The 20,093-nt window shown below is 36.5% G+C and overlaps 1 protein-coding gene across 9 annotated transcripts in view; it reads right to left on the bottom strand.

The window, feature by feature from the left end:
• TMEM117 (transmembrane protein 117) overlaps positions 1-20,093 on the bottom strand; it is a 488,268-nt gene that overhangs the window by 144,501 nt on the left and 323,674 nt on the right. For all 9 annotated transcript variants that reach the window (XM_087855786.1, XM_087855785.1, XM_087855787.1 and 6 more), the window contains one exon: positions 19,944-20,041. In XM_087855786.1, coding sequence (XP_087711912.1) covers positions 19,944-20,041 — 98 coding nt within the window. The remainder of the gene's footprint in view (positions 1-19,943; positions 20,042-20,093) is intronic.

Genomic DNA, 20,093 nt, shown 5'->3' with positions numbered 1-20,093 from the left:
AACTATACCGTGGTAAAGTCAGCAAAGAAGGTAGGTATATACTAAAATTGCTTTAATGGAAACAAATAATGAAGTGTGCATATAATACAGATGTAAAATTAGGATCTAGTTGAAAATGATGATATATCTATATCTACCTCTCTATCATCCTAGCATCTTATGCCAAAAGGGAAAAAAAAATCAGCTCATTTATTCACAGGGGATAAAAAAAACACACACTAAATTGTCTTTGATAGCTTCAACCTTGGCAAGATTCTGTTCTTTTAATTCCAGCAACTCTATCACGGCACTATTTTTGCAATGCAACTGGGGTAATTCAAATGTATGCCAAGTACATTTTAATGTAGTTTCGTGGCAGTTTTTTGGCCTGTCGTTTATTTCCTCTCTGCGCTACTCAAATTTCATTTCATTAAGTACTAAGTTACTTCATGGTATATCACAAGAAAATCCCAGCCAGCTGTATTTTTGAAGTGTGAGGGGAAACCTAAAGTGGTGGGTTCTTTCTCAATTGGATTAAACATACACAGTATTTACTTTGACATATAGTCTTTGTTCCCTTCCCTACCCCAAATTTGCCACTCCACAAAAAGACGCATGAAAATCCTTTATGAACAAAAGACAGCATATAGTGCCGCTACCTTACCAAAGCTACAAATGTGAATAAATCATGCATATCTTGAAGCATTGGGCTCAGCATTCCCTTCCTTATGAACGTAGGAGAAATTGTAAGTTTTGTAGTATAGGTGGCTGCTCTGCCTTAAGCTTCCAGAAGACAGCTTTGGGGAGATGTGATAAGAGGAGGGCTGAGAAAGATAGAAGTGAAGTGGGCCTGGGGAGAACAAAGCTATCGTGATTTTTTAAAATTCTCCATTTGCCCTACAATGACAGCTGCACTCACTGATTTATCATAGCAAATTGCATTGCCTCTGGCATGGTTTGGTTACTAAAAGAATATTTAGAGGCAAGATTGGCTTCGCAGAAAAAAGAACTGGGGGATCACGATTATTTGCCTAGGGTTTCATCAGCAAAAATGAGTCTCCCAGTAACTTCCAAATCCTACTTCCCATGCTTTCAGACACTTGAAATTTTGCCAAAGGTAGTTTCCTTTCAGATTAAGATTTTGTTAAACAATATAGAATTTAAAAAATCATGACTCGTTCCTGGCTCCTCTGTGTACTGGACTTGGTCCTGATGAAGGGGGTAGAGGAAGGGATACCAATGAATATGTAGACTTGAGGTAGATGGAACAAAAGAAACAAATTTAAAATATTTGTACTTTGTGGATTCTCAGGCAGATTGACAATGACTGAAATCTATAAAGTCTAAGACTGACAGATATGTATAGATAAAAGATGGTCTTACATGGATCAATAATCAAGATGTCATGAACTAAGGATTACAATCCATTCAATATGCTCGTATGTGCACGCATGTGTGAGTATATGTGTGGGGGGGCTTACGCATTATTGAGTGTGCATGTGTGTGCACATACATGGGTGTTGTATGTTTGTGTGTGCATGTGTGTGTAAGAAAGACAAGGCAGAAGCAGGTAAACATGGAATAATAAAGTTTTCCTTAAGTAAGAAGGGAAGCTATAAGGGTTGGGGGATGGAGGAAGGAACATTTACCAAAAAAGATGAGTGAACACCAAGATTTATAAATAGTACAAAGTAAGATTTGGGGGAGTTGTGCTGACAGCTAAGTGATGGGATCACATCTCAGGAAGTCCTCATCTTCTGAAAGGACCCAGCCAACTGGCAAGATGAAGCAGATAATCAATTTAAGGGGACAGTGGTAACATGTAGAAGTGACCAAATAAATATGAAGTCATTCAAGCACACCAGGGATTCTCTGGCTATAGCCAAGGGAGGGAGCAGGTCTCTTCACAAAAGAATGATATCACAGCTTTAGGTCATTTATAGAGGATTGTGGCCAGATTCAAGAGATTAAACCAGCTCCAGATACCTCCTGGAGAGCACAACACAGGCCTGGAATCAACCAAAAGGGCCTACTGAGGTTCAAGCAGGGAAAGGGGGGAGAGGAGAATGAAATTAATAATCAGAAAAGGACTTAAAAGGTCAGAGAGGATCAACTGCACCTCAGCCATCACTGTCTACAGATAAGGCTGAACCAGCCACCCCATGTGGAGATCAGCAAAGATAGAGTTTCCTCTCTTCCATCATTATCAAGAAAGTCAAGAGGATGGGTGAGGGCGGGAGATGTGAAAAACCGAACATGAAACCAAAACAGACAGACAACTTAAAAACATTAAGTCTTCCAAAAGTGACCATTTAGACCCAAAGCCTCACAGGCCTCATTTAAAACTTGGTGATGATCTCCCACACCTCCAAATCCTGGTAGCTAAAAGCAGGTTCATAGGGAAGATATGATCAGTGATAGATCACAATATGTTCTAACTTGTTTGCATGTCTGATATATATATATATATATATATAGCAGTGTGTGTGTTTAAATGTATATAATACATATATAACATATAAATATATTATGTAACTATATATAAAAATATTTGAGATACCACCACACTGATACAGGAATAAGTGTCAGTAAATAAAACAGAAAAGTCCATAGTTAGAATCTTATTATAAGGCTAGAACACTGGCCATACAAAGGACGTGTTGCTGCGGCTTTGAGTTCTATCAGGGAGTAAGCACAACAAAATATCCTCCTACAAGTAACTGAAGTTTACTGAACAATTTGGGAGAAAGCCCCTCAAGTTGCTAGAAAAGGATTCGAATAGATCACTTCCTCTTGTCTCTTTCCAATGTAATGAGAATACGGTATTTCATAAATTGAGCCCAAGCAGATTGAGAATTTTTATATAATGACAGCACTTTATACATGTATGGGGTCTTAATTTACATGCCATCCGCATGACTTATCACTGATGCTGTTAAGCTTGAACACACAGCTGGGATGACACTTGCCAGATTTCTCCACTATAAGGTTACTTTTTTTTTCCACCTCCTTTCCATACTATTGTATTACTTCTTATTCTTTGGAAACAAGTCACAAAATTTAGTCCATATTCCAACTCAAGGAATGAGGAGTTAAGGAGTGGAGCTTCATTGTCTTGAAGGGAGGAGCATCTGTATAAATTATCTAGAATTCTTCTATACAGGAGATTTCTCTCTTCTTCTCCATTCAGTCATTTCATTTCATCAGTGTGGACTCAATGGATATTTATTTGATACTATGAGTTATAACCTAGTATTATTTCATTTATTTTGTTGTTGATCAAATTTTTCTAACTTTGACCACTGGGAGCTCTTTCAGGTTGACTGTTGAGTGACATACTGCCATCATTTGGTTTTTGAACTTCTTCACTTTCTCACTTCTTCACTTTCAATATCCCAGGAACATTTTATCTATTCTCTGCCTGAGACCTAGAATCAGTTACATGTCCCAAGTGCCCCGGTTCCTTTTATTGAAGAATGACATTAGAAACCAACATTTGGGGGGCGCCTGGGTGGCTCAGTTGTTAAGCACCTGCCTTCGGCTCTGGGCGTGATCCTGGCATTACGGGATCGAGCCCCACATCAGGCTCCTCCGCTGGGAGCCTGCTTCTTCCTCTCCCAGTCCCCCTGCTTGTGTTCCCTCTCTCGCTGGCTGTCTATCTCTGTCAAATAAATAAATAAAAATCTTTAAAAAAAAAAAGAAAAGAAAAGAAAGGAAACCAAGATTTGGGCCTCTACTACCACTGAGAAGTCTAAGCCTTCTCAGCACACAAAACTAGGAAATACGTGTATGCATTCTAACCTATATATGCAATATCTAAAAGTATTTGTTAGTATCCATTTGTCTCTATATTAAGCTAAACATGAGTTTATCTTGTTATTTCTGACTCTAATCTAGTACCACATTGTTCATTGGAGCTAGCCCCACCTCCCTGATTATCTGTATCCTCCTTTTCCACAGTGAGAAATCTGTCTTTCACCTCTCATCATTCATTTATTCAGTATATATATGTAAACCCCAGTATATATATGTAAAGCCGACTCAGAACTGCTAACTCATAGCCTCGTAAGAAATAATTTTACCAACTACAATACAGTTATTTATGTCTCGTTCCCTTTGTTTTTAGTCTTTCAGTTCCCAGTCAAAACACTGTTTCCCAAAGTTACTTAGATCAACGTATTTTTTTTTTCTCCATCTCTCATGTCATTAAATATCCTATCAAAGCACAGCTCCTAATGCTTGGATAGTGTTCCATAAAATCAGCATGCTCAAACTTACATTTCCTTAGGATGCTAATTTGAGTTGCTTTATTCATTATTCTGAGCAATTCATGCCTTCTCCAAACACCTAGATAACCTTAGACAAGAAAATAGTCTATCCAGAATCACAGAATTTTAGAATGCAAAAAACTTTAGGTACCACCTACTTTCTTCTTACAATCAGTGTTGGAATATTCTCTTTCTGACAGATATTTTCTGCAAGAATGTTGAACTCACTGTTTTCCCAGAAGTAGAGTCCTTCTTTGACTAACTGTAATATTTAATATTTTTTTCAGTTCTAGTGTCCCCAGGTAAAATGCTGGGTTTTTGTTGTGGTTGTTAGTGCCAGCATTTAGGACATCAACTATAATCTTTATTTTCAACCTTGCAAATATGTTTTAAAGAAATCAAGTCCTTGAAATTTCTGAAGATAAAACAAGAAAAATAGCAACTGGCTTTTCATATGAGAACTTAAGTGAAGGTTCTGTTAATACATCATGCTTTATTGGCATATTAAACTATATACTGTACATCTTTTTCTTGCCTAATTCCTGTAATTGAGAGAAAATGATATACAATTACATCAATTTAAACTACACAGAATGTTCTGATTATTACTATTGGCTTACAAGAGCTGTTATCTCAACATATCCAATCATCAGCAAATTCTTTTAGTTTGAATTATACTGATTTTTTAAAAAGAATATAGAGAGGCAATGTGATACAGTAGAAAGAATATTAAACCAGGGAGCCCACAGCCCTGAGTATTCATTGCCATAGAGACATTAATTTTGTGACCTTAAGTAGGTCACTGAACTGATTTTGTTTCAATTTCTTTGTCAATAATATAAGGATATTAGAACATAAGTAGATACAATCAAAGGATTCTTGCACTTTATGTCTTTCTTTAGTCAACCCAAATCCCTCTGCAAGGAGAAAAAAGGATTATAGCAAATATATATTGTGAAAAATAAAACTAATCATTGTTAAATGTATTAAGTGTCTTAATACATACTGTCACTCTGTGTGGTATGGGGCAAGCTCTAAAATCAGCCTGCCCACCCTCAAATTCCAACTTTGTTGTTCACCAGCTATGCAATTGCTTTCAGTCACAGGCTTTCATCTTTAAAATGCAAATAATAATGATTTCCTTGGCGGTATGGATTAAATAAAACAATGACTGTGAAGGGCCCAGTCCTGGGCACAAAGAGAGTACTCAATAAACAGCAGTCATTCTGGAATAGAATTATAAGGCTATTTCAATAGTGAGGCAATGACTGAAAAAGTAATATGGCTGAGTATCACAGAGAAATGACTCAAAGCTGGTATTAATCCTTACATGTAAGTTTAGGCTCCCATATTATTCGTATCTAATACTTTGGGTAATTAGGTACTGGGAGAGTGGGATCAATCCTGGAGTAATCACCATAGTGTGTCAATAACTCAGACCTATCCTGGAAAGGTAATTGTAGCATTGTACCAGACTTATTCACAAAGGACTCCATTATAACCAGAAATAAGGTGACCTGAACCACAGAGTCAGGCAGAGCAACAAAGAGAAAAAAGTAAAATGCTCCCAAAATTGTTCAGATGTCTGATGTGAGGAGACAGTAGATCACAGACCTGCACATAGAATTATCTGTGTGTGTTTATGATATTTATGTATTCTTAAAATATATGTTTTTGTTTTTTTTTTTAATGGTTAATGCTGGTTTTCTGGAAAAGTTTGTACTCTGTTAATTATGATAAAGAGAAACAAAGAACATGTTTCCTATCATGCGTGCCCCAAGTTGTGGTGATAGCAGCAGTAATGCAAGTAAGACAACCCCACCAGGAGGGTGAACCCTGAAAGGACAAAATGGGGGCCACTCACACAGACAAACCATCTCCATCAGGGTGTCCTCATTCCAGAGCAACTTTCTACTAAAAAAAAAAAAAAAAGGAAGAAGAAGAAGTAGGTCCTAGTGTTCTAGTTTTATTTACCGAGAAAGATCGTACTCATTTAGTCTGTCATTGGCAATTGAACAAATATTTATTAAATAGCTAGTAAGCCCTGGGAATATTGAGCAAAACAAGACATCATCTCTTCCTTCAACTCACCATAGAAAACATGGTAAGAAAACCATGAAAATGCAGACTTTCATGGCACAGCTGGGAAGAAAAGCCTAACCTGTCGATCTTTGTTTCTCATCGGAGATTAGAGGACTTTAAGTATCTTTGACTCAGTTCTAGGTGAATCCCATTGGGCTGACACTATCGCTGGTTTAGTTCTGAGTCTGAGCCTAGATCAGCAGGCTTTTGGCAGTTCCTGAAAAGCAGTGTTACCTTTGCAGGTAAGTCCTCATGTATAACCCTCCTGCTCAGAACTCCAGTGCCTCTAAGAACTGTGGGCAATTCCCGCTCTGAAACCCAGCCCTATGACAAGGTTCTTAATATCAGGAAAAAGGTTTTCTTGTTGCCAGGTACCCACTGGGCCTGAGAATACAAACTGTTTGAATCTTCCTGTACGAGTACTCATGTTGCTTCTTGCTGGACCTTCTGTCATCTGAAGGTTCTGGTTCTGCTTCTCTGTGCTTCTTCTTGACCTCTCCTTCCTTCAAGCGCCTAATTAAATCCAACTTCCTCCATGAATACTTCCCTGACTACCCTAATCCTCTTTGGTAATGTTCTGTTTGCATATGGAACTCACAGTCAGTAGGAGACAATTTAATCTTTGTTCCCGATCTAATCTTTGTTCACGAACCATCCCATGTTATCTGCCATTCATAGTATTTATGTTAGTTTGACTTGCCCAAATCATTTGCATGGTTCTTGGGAGCTGGGACCATAATGCATGTTCACTCCATCCTCTGCAATTCTAGCCCAGTGGAGTCTATTTTTGGAGCTTATCGAATGCTGGTTTAAAGTATTTCTGATTCTGAACTACAGAAAACAAATAGAAGGACAGGTTTAAAGAAGATTGGCAGACAGCAACATTTACTTTTCAAAAGGTCACTGAGCCAAATTGAAAATGTGTTATGCTAAGACTATCTTCAGTTCCTAAATACCTGTATTATAAGAAAATATTCATACTATATGATTGTTGTCTAAGGCTCATCAAGTCTTGGAAGAGTTTTAATAAATCTTCATCATTGAACGAAAATAGTTTATTTCAGTACCTGCAAAAGACTACACATCTAAAAAAATAACTTCATGAAACATAACTTTTCTGTTCTAGATTAAAGAAGCCTCACAAACTAAACATATGCATGTTTCTGTACTGAGTACTGAATCAGATAAAAACAAAAAAAATTATTTTTATTATTTGTCTTTCTTGTTATTTGTCCTATAAAGAACATCTTGAGACAACTGACAACCTTTGAATAAGGCTATAAATTAAAGAATTATAGCAATATTAATCTCCTGATTGTGACAGACTGTGTTTATGTGAGAAAATGCCCTTGTTTTTAGAAAATACAACAAAGTATTTACTCTTTCCTAAAAGAAAAGAGTTTTAGGGAATACAATGAAATATTTATTCTTTCCTAAAAGAAGGGCATTGTCTCACGTTACTGCAGTCCAATTATCAAAATCAGGAAATTAATATTGATATACTATACTTATCTAACTATATAGGGAATGAGAGAGAAAGATTGACTAAAGCAAATGTCTTAAAAATCTGTCAGTTGGAAAACATAGATAAAAGGTATATAGGAATTCTTTGTACTATTCTTACAACTTCTTTGTAAGTTAGAAATACTTCAAAATAAAATATTAGATCTGTAGATCAAATCAATAAAATATTTAAAGTATTACTTTTGCTGGATATGCTGTCTTAGGCCGTTTAAAATACCACAGACTGGATAGCTTATAAACCAATCAGTTCTAGAGTTTGGGAAATCCAAGATCAAGGCACCAGAGGATTCAGTATCTGGTGAGAGCCTGCTTTCGGGTTCACTGCAAGCTGTCTTCTCACACTGTCCTTACAGGGTGGAAGGGGTGGAGGAGCTTCTTTTATAAGTGCTTCTTTTACAACAGCACCAATACGGGAGCTCCACTCTCATGACCTAATCACCTCTCAAAGGCACCCCCTCCAAATACCACCACAATGGGGATTAGGTTTTAACATACGAATTTTGGACAGACACATTCAGTCAATAGTACGTATTTTATGTAATACATGTCTCCTACTTATAAATTCCTATTTTACCTCTTGAGGCCTGTGTTCCATATTTTGACATGTGGCTTAGGAAAGACAAGAGTCATTCTGACTCTAAATAAACACTGTCCATATATTAGTATTAATTGAAAATTTTGTTCCAGTACTATGTTGAATAAAAGTGGTGAGAGCAGACAGTTTTGTTCCTGACCTTAGGGGAAAAGTTCTCAGCTTTTCACCATTGAGTATGATGTTAGCTGTGGGGTTTATATATATATATATATGTATATATGGCCTTCATTATGTTGACACGTGTTCCCTCTAAACCTACGTTGTTGAGTGTTTTTATCCTGACTGGATGTTGTACGTTGCCAAATGCTTTTTCTGCATCTATTGAGATGATCGTATGTTTTTTATCCTTTTTTTTTGTTGATGTGATATATCACATTGATGGCTTTGCAAATACTGAACCACCCTTGCATCCCAGGAAAAAAAATCCCACTTGATCGTGGTGAATGATTTTTTTAATGTATTGTTGGATTCAGTTTGCTATGCAGTTTCGATTTGTATTTCCCTGATGATGAGTGATGTTGAGCATCTTTTCATGTGTCTGTTGGCCATTTGGGTGTCATCTTTGGAAAAATGTCTATTCATGTCTTCTGCCCATTTTTTAACTGGATTATTTGTATTTTAGGTGTTGAATTTTATAACTTCTTTACATATTTTAGGCACAACGAACAACATTAAAGCATTTCAAACTTTAATACAGTTAATGCATCCACCCCTTTTTCTAAAAAGAGAGAAAGCACATGGGACTCTGGCCAGGGGCCAGGGAGTGGGGTGGGGAACGTAGGAGCAGGATATTCTGAAAATAAGAGCTGGCATTATGGAACCAGCACTGCTGGTGGAATTTACTGTGGAGCGGGGTATCAACAGCAGTAGCAGTCTGGCACCTGAAAGAAACCACACATTAATGAGAACTGTCACAAGCCTCAACTTGTCTTGGATGAACCCTTTCCTGGAGTCTTCACCTCCCTTAATTTTGATCAATGGCTCACAAAATAAACAATGATTCACTTCCACTTGATAATGGTGACAGAGTTGCCCTGCTGAGAACATCGGAGTATTAGTTATCAGCAATTCTGGTTTAAAAACCAATCAGTTGTGAGTTTCCAACAGTGACTAATGTACCACAAAATTAAGTTTGTGGGTCGCCAATCTCAGAACCAGATGTGAACCACAGTGAATCATGGGTACTAAACAACCAGTTGTACTTTGGTGACACCGAGACTTTGTTGCTCCTCAGTCATTCTACAAAAAGCTGATAGCCAATTATAACTGGAGTGATTTAAGTAAAGAATGACAGCTATTCTGATATAATTATCAACTAAATAAAAAAATCTTAATTCTAATAGGCAGGTTTTGATCAAACCACACACACAAAAACACTTTTTAAAAGGAAGATTTCTATGCCAGAAAAAGACATTACTGTAGCAGCATTTTATTCTGAGACATTTGCATTGTGGTCACTTTATAAATATTTGCAGGATGAAGAAAAATACTTCAAAGTATTCCACCAATGGTTCCTGGAAGATGTGGGGAAACAGCAAGAATGAAAATATCTGGGCTTTTTTTGTTTCTTTTTTTTTTTAAGATTTTATTTATTTATTTGAGAGAAAGAGAGAAAGTGAGAGAGAGAGATCACAAGCAGAGGGGAAGGGTAGAGGGAGAAGCAGACTCCCCCCTGAGCAGGAAGCCCAATGTGGGACGCAATCCTAGGACCCAGGGATCATGACCTGACCCGAAGGCAGATGCTTAACTGACAGAGCCACCCAGGCACCCGATGTCTGGGCTTTCTAACAGATCAAGCTGTAGGATATTTGGAGTTTTGTTACTATGAAAGACTTGCATTTTTAGTCTACTAGAGATGGGGGAGTCCATGCATCATGAGAAAAATATGAAGACAGGCAGAGAGTCCCACACTGCTATAAGGGGTCAAGTCACTATACTTGGTTAAATGCTGCCTTCTTTCCTCTAGAATTTATTGTTTCCAGTTTAATTTTGTGCATTTATACTATTATATGCAAACTCAGGGGAGTATTTTGAAACCATGACCCAAACTTTAGAAATTTAAGTATGACTTAGGCCTTATGGCTCACGGGAGTACTCCATTCAACCAGCAGGTTTAAGACTAAAGTGGAATAACTGTCCTACCAATTCTTGTTATACATAAAAACTACACGATCTTTCTAAGCCTTTATTGAAGGGCATTTTTCTTTAAAAATTCATAAATCCAAGGATTACTCTTGGGCTCCATGTTGCTATTTCAGGTCTTAGCAATTGGAATAAAGCCCTATAACTGAGAGGCACTATTAAAAAATTTAAGACCAGCTTATTTAATTCTTTTTCCTTAAAACTCACTTACCTTTAAGAAATAAGGAGAAGATTCTAAGATAAAAACTTTTATAGTCAGTTGGGGCTGATATTGCATCACTGCAGTTATACAGCTCACAGTATTTTAGTGGACTTTCTAGTTGTAGAGAAAGCATGTAATTTGGAACCAAAATGATTTTTAAAGTACTGAAAATAAATATTTTAAAAATATTTCAGAAAAAAATAACTCATAAGCATTATACATTTTCTTGTAAAGCATCAATTGATCACAAAGTTAAAATACTTTTATCATTTTATCATTTTAATGAAGTCTTTTATCTGAAGAATTTTTCGGAAATATTGTAGAATATTCCAGATTTGAAAGTCGTCACCAAAGTAATTAATTCAACAAGAATGTACTTAATGCTTGTTGTGTGTCATGTACTGTGCTAAATACTAAAAAAGCAGTAAGAAAAATGTGATCTTGCTCTCAAGAACTGCGATATCTACAAGGAACTCATCAACCTCAACACCCAAAATCACAAAAAATCCAGTCAAGAAATGGGCAGAAGACATGAACAGACATTTCTCCAAAGAAGACATGCGAATGGCCAATGGTCATATGAAAAAATGCTCAACATCACACAGCATCAGGGAAATACAAATCAAAACCACAATGAGATACCACCTCACGCTGGTCTGAATGGCTAAAATTAACAACTCAGGAAAGAACAGATGTTGGTAATGATGTAAAGAAAGGGGAACCCTCTTACACTGCTGGTGGGAATGTAAAATGCTACAGCCACTCTGGAAAACAGTATGGAGGTTCCTCAAAAAGTTGAAAATAGAGCTATCCTACCAACCCAGCAATTGCACTACTGTGTATTTACCCCAAAGATACAAATGTAGTGATTGAATGGCCACCTGCACCCCAATGTTTATACAGCAGCAGTGTCCACAATAACCAAACTATGGAAAGAGCCCAGATGTCCATCGACAGATGAATGGATAAAGAAGATGTGATATATATATTGATATACACACACACACACACACACACACACACACACACACACAATGGAATATTACTCAGCCATAAAAAATGAAACCTTGTCATTTGCAACTACATGGATGGAACTAGAGGGTATTATGCTAAGCGAAATAAGTCAGTCAGAGAAAGACAAATGCCATATAATTTCACTCATATGTGGAATTTACGAAACAAGATAGATGAACGTAGGGGAAGGGAAGGAAAAATAAAATAAGATAAAAACAGAGAGAGGAAAACCATAGGAGACTCTTAACTATAGGGAACAAATTGAGGGTTACTGGAGTGGTGGTGGGTTGGGGTATGGGGTAACTGGTGATAGGCATTAAGGAGGGCACTTGATGTAATGAGCACTGGGTGTTATACGCAACTGATGAATCACTAAATTTTACCCCTGAAACCAATAATACACTATATTTTAACTAAATTGAATTTAAATACAAAATAAAGAACTGTGATATAGGCAGAAATGTGTAGAGAACTTAATCATCATTTTGACTTTAGTACATTTCTTTTAAAATTTTAAAGGTATTTTAATTTAAAGCCTTATGAACTATTTATTCTACTAAAGAATGAAAATTACATACTAGTAAATTTTTACCACAGAATCAATCTAACTTAAGAGGCTCTAGTTCAATATCTGTGCAGCAAATAATTTGAAACAAGTTCTTTTTTAAAAACGAATATGCTCTGAACAAGACAAATCAATAAATAGCAGACCAGCAAATATTTATTTTTTTTCATAAGGAATATATTCATTTCTAAATATACAGACATCCCTCTAATCTTCTCTCTTATCTTCTGACAATACCCCCTTTTCCCTACTTCTTCCTCTTCTAATCACAGCTCAATCCATTATAGCTCTGGCTTCTAGTGCAACATTCCAGAAAACCATTCTTGCTGAGATCACCAGCAAAATCCCATAGACACTATGCATTTTTATCTTATTTGTTATATGTCTAGCATTTGACTGTTGATGTTGCTATATCTCTTGATATTCTCTCTTCTGGCCTCTACAATACACACTTTTCCTATTTTTAATATTTCTGTCTTGGATCTCATTCCTTCACTCTGCAGTTTCAGAGCCATATAAAGAACTCCCTATTATCTCTCTCTCTCTCTAGTTGAAACACAATGTTATATTAGTTTCAGGTGTACAACATAGTGATTCGGCAAGTGCATAACATTACTCTGTACTCACAATAAGCGTAGCTACCATCTGTTACCATACAATGCTATTACAATATCATTGACTATATTCTATAAGATATCTCAATTCGTATATCAAGCTCAACATGCAGGTCTGGGCTTATTACCCCCCACCCAAGACTTACTCCCCCACCACAATGTCCTATCTCAGTGAACAGTATCACCATCTGTTCAGTTGCTCAAGCCTAAATACTCAAAGCTACCCTTGAATTTTCCTTCTGCCTCATTCCCATACCAGTCAACATGTTTCCTCCCATCTGACGCCTGCTGATCCTAAGATCACACTTAGGTTCTAGTTCCTTTATAAAACCATTCCCGGAGCTCTCAGCCCCACATCACATCATCAACACAGGCTGGCATTGCCTGCCCCCTCAGACAGAATTTCTCATCAGACAGAAAATTATGCTGTCGAAAGTCCTTAATTTTCTCTTTCAGAGTTGTGTTCTCAGCACCACGGAGAGCACCAGGTGCCAAGTAACAGCAATCACAATACCAGTTAAAACAAAATAACAACTAATACACAATAGTATGTAGTAAAGCCGTGATTGTAAACCAGGCAGCTGGCTCCAGTGTGTGCTTCTAACCACTATTTCACATTGCATTCAGCACTTAATAAGTATTGGTTTAAATAAGTTAATAAAAACAGACTTGCTCTTAATTCAGCAAAATTAAATCTGGAGGGGCATGGGATGGTGTTAATACCCAGGTATAAAAAGATGCCTGAGAGTTAAATCTCTCAAGCATAAACACAGAATTTACTTTCTAAATGAAAATCTCCAAATAATATGACAATAATGTGACAAGACAGTTATGCAATATCAATCACCTTTTTATCCAGAAGTAGAGAATTTACAGCTGAAGTATATCCTTGGATCTCTCTGCTTAGAAGAAGCCAGACTTAAATGGAATCTGTTAACGTTGTGCAGTGTTTAAAATTAAGGTGACTGATCCAATAGGTACACAGCTACCTGAGTTGGGCTAGAAATGTTCTGCTTTTCCTCAGTTACAGAGGCCGCTTTTAATTAAAGATAGACAACTGCTTCACAAGACATGTTGAAATGGAAGGAAAGCTGAAGGCTAGAAGTTAAAATTCATCCAGAGAAAAGATATAGGCTAATTTATTATTTGGGAAATGAGGCAAAAAGTTTTGCATACTATAGTTGCCCCAGAACCTTTCATGAATTATTGTCTGATGTAAAAATTTTCCTCATAATTATGGTGGAATTATACAGAGCATATTAAATTAAAATTAGTACTCTCTCATTATAAAGCCAAAAAGAGTAAAACTTTTCTAGTTAAACATGTAGTGTCATAGAACCTTTAAGTTTGATGAAAATTTAGAAGTAATTTACTTTTTTCTCATTGAATGTGAAAATCCTTCTACTACACCCGTGATAGATGATATAGCCTTTGCTAGAATACTTCCACTGACAGGAAATCCAACATTTCTTTTTTTTTTTTTTAAGATCTTTTATTTATTTGACAGAGATAGAGACAGCTAGCGAGAGAGGGAACACAAGCAGGGGGAGTGGGAGAGGAAGAAGCAGGCTTCCAGCAGAGGAGCCTGATGTGGGGCTCGATCCCGTAACGCCAGGATCACGCCCTGAGCCGAAGGCAGATGCTTAATGACTGAGCCAGCCAGGCGCCCCGGAAATCCAACATTTCATCGGGCAAGTTCACTTAGCATTGAGAGGCTCACATGATGAGGGACTTCTTTCAGACACGAATCTAAATCTCCTTCCATGTGACTTACATTCATTAGCCTATATCTTAGTCTGCTTGGGCTGCTATGACAGAATACCACAGACTGGCTGGCTTATAAACAACAGAAAGTATTTCTAGAGCTCTGGAGGCTGGGAAATTTAAGATCGAAGCACCAGCATGGTTGCATTTGGTAAGGGTCCTCTTCTTGGTTCATAGCCAACACCCTCTCACTGTGTCTTTACATGATGGAGAGGGCTAGGGATCTCTCTGGAACCTTTATTACAAAGGTACTAATCCCATTCATGAGGAATCTACCCTCATGACCCAAGCACCTTGTAAAGGCCTCACCTTCTAGTACCATCATTTGGGCATTAAGATTTCAAAATATGAATTTTGGAAGGACACAAATATTCATGTTATAGCAGTCCATATTCTGTCCTCCAGAGCAAAGCAAACAGAATTACTCTCTCTTCAATATTTTAATCTTACAATAGAAAATAGCATTACAGATCTGAAAAGGATCATGCAGAATAACAAAACACATCCCTTTTGAAAAATAAAGAAAGGAAACTCACAGTCATACAGGGCATCCATACAGTTGCATACTAGAAAGCTATTGCTAAACCCCTTCTGAATGACCTTTCCCCTGATTCTTAGGTCTTTCTTTTCACTTTAGTATATTTGATTGTTGTTTGATGATTATCATGTTTCTCTCCCAGACCACATATATTAAGATAATAATCATTACTTGATTAGCCCTTGTCTGGTGAAAGCTAAACAATTTTGTTAGACTTTACTAACGACCATGATCTTCAAAAAAAGGAAATCGCAGCAGCTACATTTGTTTCCCAGTTAAGGATTAAGATAATCATGATGAAGAGATGTCCACCAAAACCATTATAGCACTAGATAAAGTAGATTTTAAAATATAAAGATACTAATTACCCAAAAAATAAAAAATAAAAGATAATCTTCTCTAGGCATCAGAATGGAATAGAAGTGGACAGTTGCACACCAAAGCACCCAGCAACACCTTACTAACATTCCATTTTTGGAGTTCTCCTAGAACATCTGAGTAATCACAGACCACAATGTTGACCAAATGTTTTGCCACTATAACACCTGTATTACCATTTTTCCAGCTCCTATCAACAGTTTGTTTTTTGCCATTTGCTGTCCAGCCCTTAAGATAAAAATTCCAGCCTTCTGTTACAGCAACACTTTGCTCCTAGGATCAATTTCCATATACAGCAGGATGCAGTTTCAAACAATCCCCACATCTCAGTGGCTTAACATTTGCAAAGGATTATTTCTCACTCATACTATATGACCATGGCATTGTTAAGAATGCTTGGTTTATGATTGGTTCCCTAAATGACGAGGGCTCCAGCTAGATGTAAACTTCCACAGTTGCTACTGAGAAAAGAGCTTTAGTGCTTCTCTTTGGCAGTTAAATGCTACCTAAGTGTGCCTGGGTGGCTCAGTCAGTTAAGCATCTGACTCTTGATCTCAGCATAATGGGTTCAAGCCCTGCATCGGGCTCCATGTTAAGCATAGAGCCTATTTAAATGAAAGAAGAAGAAGAAAAAGAAAAGAAGAAGAAGAAGAAGAAGAAGAAGGAAGAAGAGGAGGAGGAGGAGGAAGAAAGCTTCTATCTAGATGTGACATATACTACTTTCACTCACATTTTAATTGGTCGATGCAAGTCATGTGGTCAGAGGGGGCAGAAAAATGAAATCCTCTCCTGTGTCTGGAAGGCAAAGAACTGGAGTATTTGTGAAGCCCTAATGAACACCAGATTTCCCAATCCCTCCCTCCAACAATTCCTCTACTAATCACAGAAGAGTGTCTCCCTTATTTTTTTTTTTTAAAGCTAAGCTTTGGGATATATTATCCCAAGATGCTTCTCATCAAAAGCATATAAATTGTGTCACTAGAGAATAAATAAAACGGGAAATAGAAGCTAATATAAACATCATATTACTTGATTTTAATATTTTTTAATTTTTTTATTGAGTGTATTTCATACACAATGTTACGTTAGTTTCAGGTACATATTACTCGTTTTTTTTTTTATGTCTTTGTTTATGTATATATTTGCTTCAGACACAAGTGAGTGGAAATGTTTTTCATAGCCCCTCTGGAAAATAGAAACAGTATATGAAATTAACCTAGGATTTAAAGTCTTAGAACTTTGTTCTTTTTAATTATCAAAAGGGCTGGGAAAGTGATTTTGGAAGGGAAGTTCTATAAATATTCTTCCCTCTCCCATTTAGTATTTCCAGTTTTTTTTAAAGATTTTATTTATTTATTTGAGAGAAGGAGAGATAGCGACAGAGATAGTGAGAGAGAGCAGGAGCAGAGAGGAGGAGGAGAAGCAGGCTCTCCCCTGAGCAGGGAGCCCGACCCTAGGACCCTGGGATCATGACCTGAGCCAAACGCAGCCGCTTAACTGACTGAGCCACCCAGGCGCCCCCATTTAGTATTTTCATACACAACGACCTTTAGTCTCAGCCCCCACATAAAAAGCCCAGGTGCTATAGCAGCTTCATCTTCACGCAACTACAGAAATAGGAAACATTTGTTCAATGTAGAGACATCTATCACTAGGAATCAAGGAAGAACTCAGCCACACAGCTGCAAAGGAAATAGTTTCTGACAGACATTTGTGAGTTAAAGCAGCTGCATGTAGGTAAAAGGTAAGTTTACTAGAACAAAATTGCATGTTGTACTGTTGAAACTGCTGCACATAATCACACTGCAACTTAAGAAAGATTTCCTTTGCAAAATTTCATCTCCAGCATAGGTTTTTCACACTAATCTCTCTTCCCTTAACTGGGGCAAAACCAAAGGAAAATAGCTCTTTTTTGAGTGGGTAACACAGAGTGTGTAAATACTATCTTTTGTTCATTTGAAACCTTGCCAGTGATTTCCGTGTTATCTCCTAGAGCTAAGAAAACAAATGCGCTTTATACGTGCTAAATCTCTTTTATCCAAAAAGCATGAACAAAACGGAAGACTGTGTTGCTTCCCACAAAATTTCCATATTCAACTTTTTGCATTGGCTTTTCCTTTTTTAAAACCATGAAAACTGTTGACAAGATAATCTAACTGCATAGAAATGGATAAAATAGGAAAAATATTTTTAGAGTAGCATTTACATTTTCCTCCAGTTATTTTATGTTTGCCATGATTTGAAATACTACTTTTTGAAATATAACAATGAAAAACCATCTCCCAAATATATTATTAATAATTGATAATTTTAAAAAACAATGACTGCAAGAGTAAGTGTGAATTTACTGAATTGAATTAAATTGTTCTACATTAAAGAGTATTATCTATTTGCCAGTGACTAAATTATTTTTATAATATAATTATAATATAATATAATTTTATAATATTTTATAATATTTAAAATATGCTTTAGGTTATTGATTAGAGCTCTGTTATCACATAGGTCAAAAATAAACCCATTTGTATCTTTTATATGGTAACATATAGACCTGAGAAAATGCTCAAGGAAAACATACTAAGATGCTTAAGGAAAGCCCAGTAACAATTCCTCTCCTCTGAAATAGCATTTGCAATTAAGAGTAGCTAATGACAAAAATCAGAGGTGCCTTCAGATTACTATATGCATGGCTCATTTCACAAACAGTATACATGTGACCTGAGTAACTGGCCACATTGAACAATAATCAGTAGGCTGCCTTTGAAGATGCATTAAATAATATAAAATTCATGTAATCATAGTAAATTAAAATTGTTTTAAAATAGTCCATAAATGCTTTCAATATTAGCATCTACCTTTTTCTAAATTATGATTCCTAAAACCTCTGTAGAGAATTCTATAGGGTGGAATGATTGCCCAGAATCTTGTATTCTTAATATAGCACCATTACCTAAAAAGGGATTAAAGATATTCATTTGGAAATTTGCACACTGATGTATTCTTTGTTCTCCTAGAGGTAGTCTAGTGTAATGATTCAACGCTGGGTCTCTGGAGTCAGAGACCTATGCTCACAATAATAGTGCCTACCTTATAGGGTTGTCAGGATTAAATGGGTAAATAAATAGAATGTTAAATACCTAGCATAGTGCCTGAAGCAAAACATATCCTCAATAAATATTTTCTATAATTATTATATTGTTTATTATTCAGACAAGCTACATGGGGAGCTGACATGCAGGAAAAAAAAAAATGAAGGTTAAATGCACCATAAAAATAGGCCACACTTGACTCATAGAGACAAGGTATAAGTAAACATCCACGAAATCATATTCATTTTTACAACACTATTTGAAATCTGCTTTTGTTTACCTTCTAAGAATTGAGTTCAAAATGCCATATTATCTCTATCAACATTTAATTACAGTGTTAAAGCACAAAGATAGCTTGGAGTGCATATTTTGCCCCCTGATTTTTGTAGCATGTACAGGAAAAAAGAAATCAAACCCCAGAATTAAATCCAAGAACAAACAACACTTTTTTCCTATCAATTCAAAAGGCAGGGGAGCAGGATGGAATTTACCCAACTCAAGTTATCATCAACGCCAGCACCTCTCGGTGTGCTTAGTGCACACACCTTTTCACACATCTGGTTGACTCTGTAGTTGGGCAGTGGCACAGAGCCAGGCAAAAGTGCCCTTCTTGCTGGCTCTTTATTCCTACCTTTTCTGTCTAAATTTGTTCAAATACACAAAAATAGTGGTGACTTGATGAAAAACAAAGTTCTATAAGACATGGATTATTTTTTAATTGCAATGATTGGGCTGGAGAGCTAAAGGAAATTACATAAAAAAGAAATGCCAATGAGCCAGATGTGATTTGCAAAGAGGTTTCCTCTCTGTATAACTTCTTCGAAGCAAAATTATATCCTGTCAAATATACTGGAAATTTAGAATTTACTGGAGACATTTTTATAGCAGATTTCATTGATGAAAATTATAGCTTGTTTTTGCTGAATCAAAAATCTACTTACCTCTGGTAAAATATGTATTACTATATTAGCAAATGTATCTCTTGTAAATGTGTATATGCAACAATGTGTAAGCAGAAAGTAATTCATAAAATAATTAGGATAATGGTTTTAATCATCTTAATGGAACACAGTATCTACTGGAAATGCCTCTCTACATAGAATTCTATGTATCTTAAAAAAACTACATTCAACTCAAGTCCTTTGTGAATGATGCAAGGCAAAAATCAATAAATGAAACAATTTCTTACCAGAATAAAATGATCCTAACATTTCCTTTCTTCCAGAAAGCTCTTGCGGATTTCCCCCAATCAGGATAGGGTTTGTCCTGAAGCATCATATCAGTGACCTGAAGCAACAAAAGGAACTTATTTAGCACTTTCAGAAATCTTACATTTTAG

The sequence above is a fragment of the Ursus americanus genome, chromosome 25 (genome assembly GCF_024610735.1).
Source record: "Ursus americanus isolate L20-20 chromosome 25, mUrsAme1.1.p, whole genome shotgun sequence".
NCBI lineage: Eukaryota > Metazoa > Chordata > Mammalia > Carnivora > Ursidae > Ursus > Ursus americanus.
Note: the sequence above shows the minus strand (reverse complement) of the source record. Positions and strands in the feature narration are given on the sequence as shown.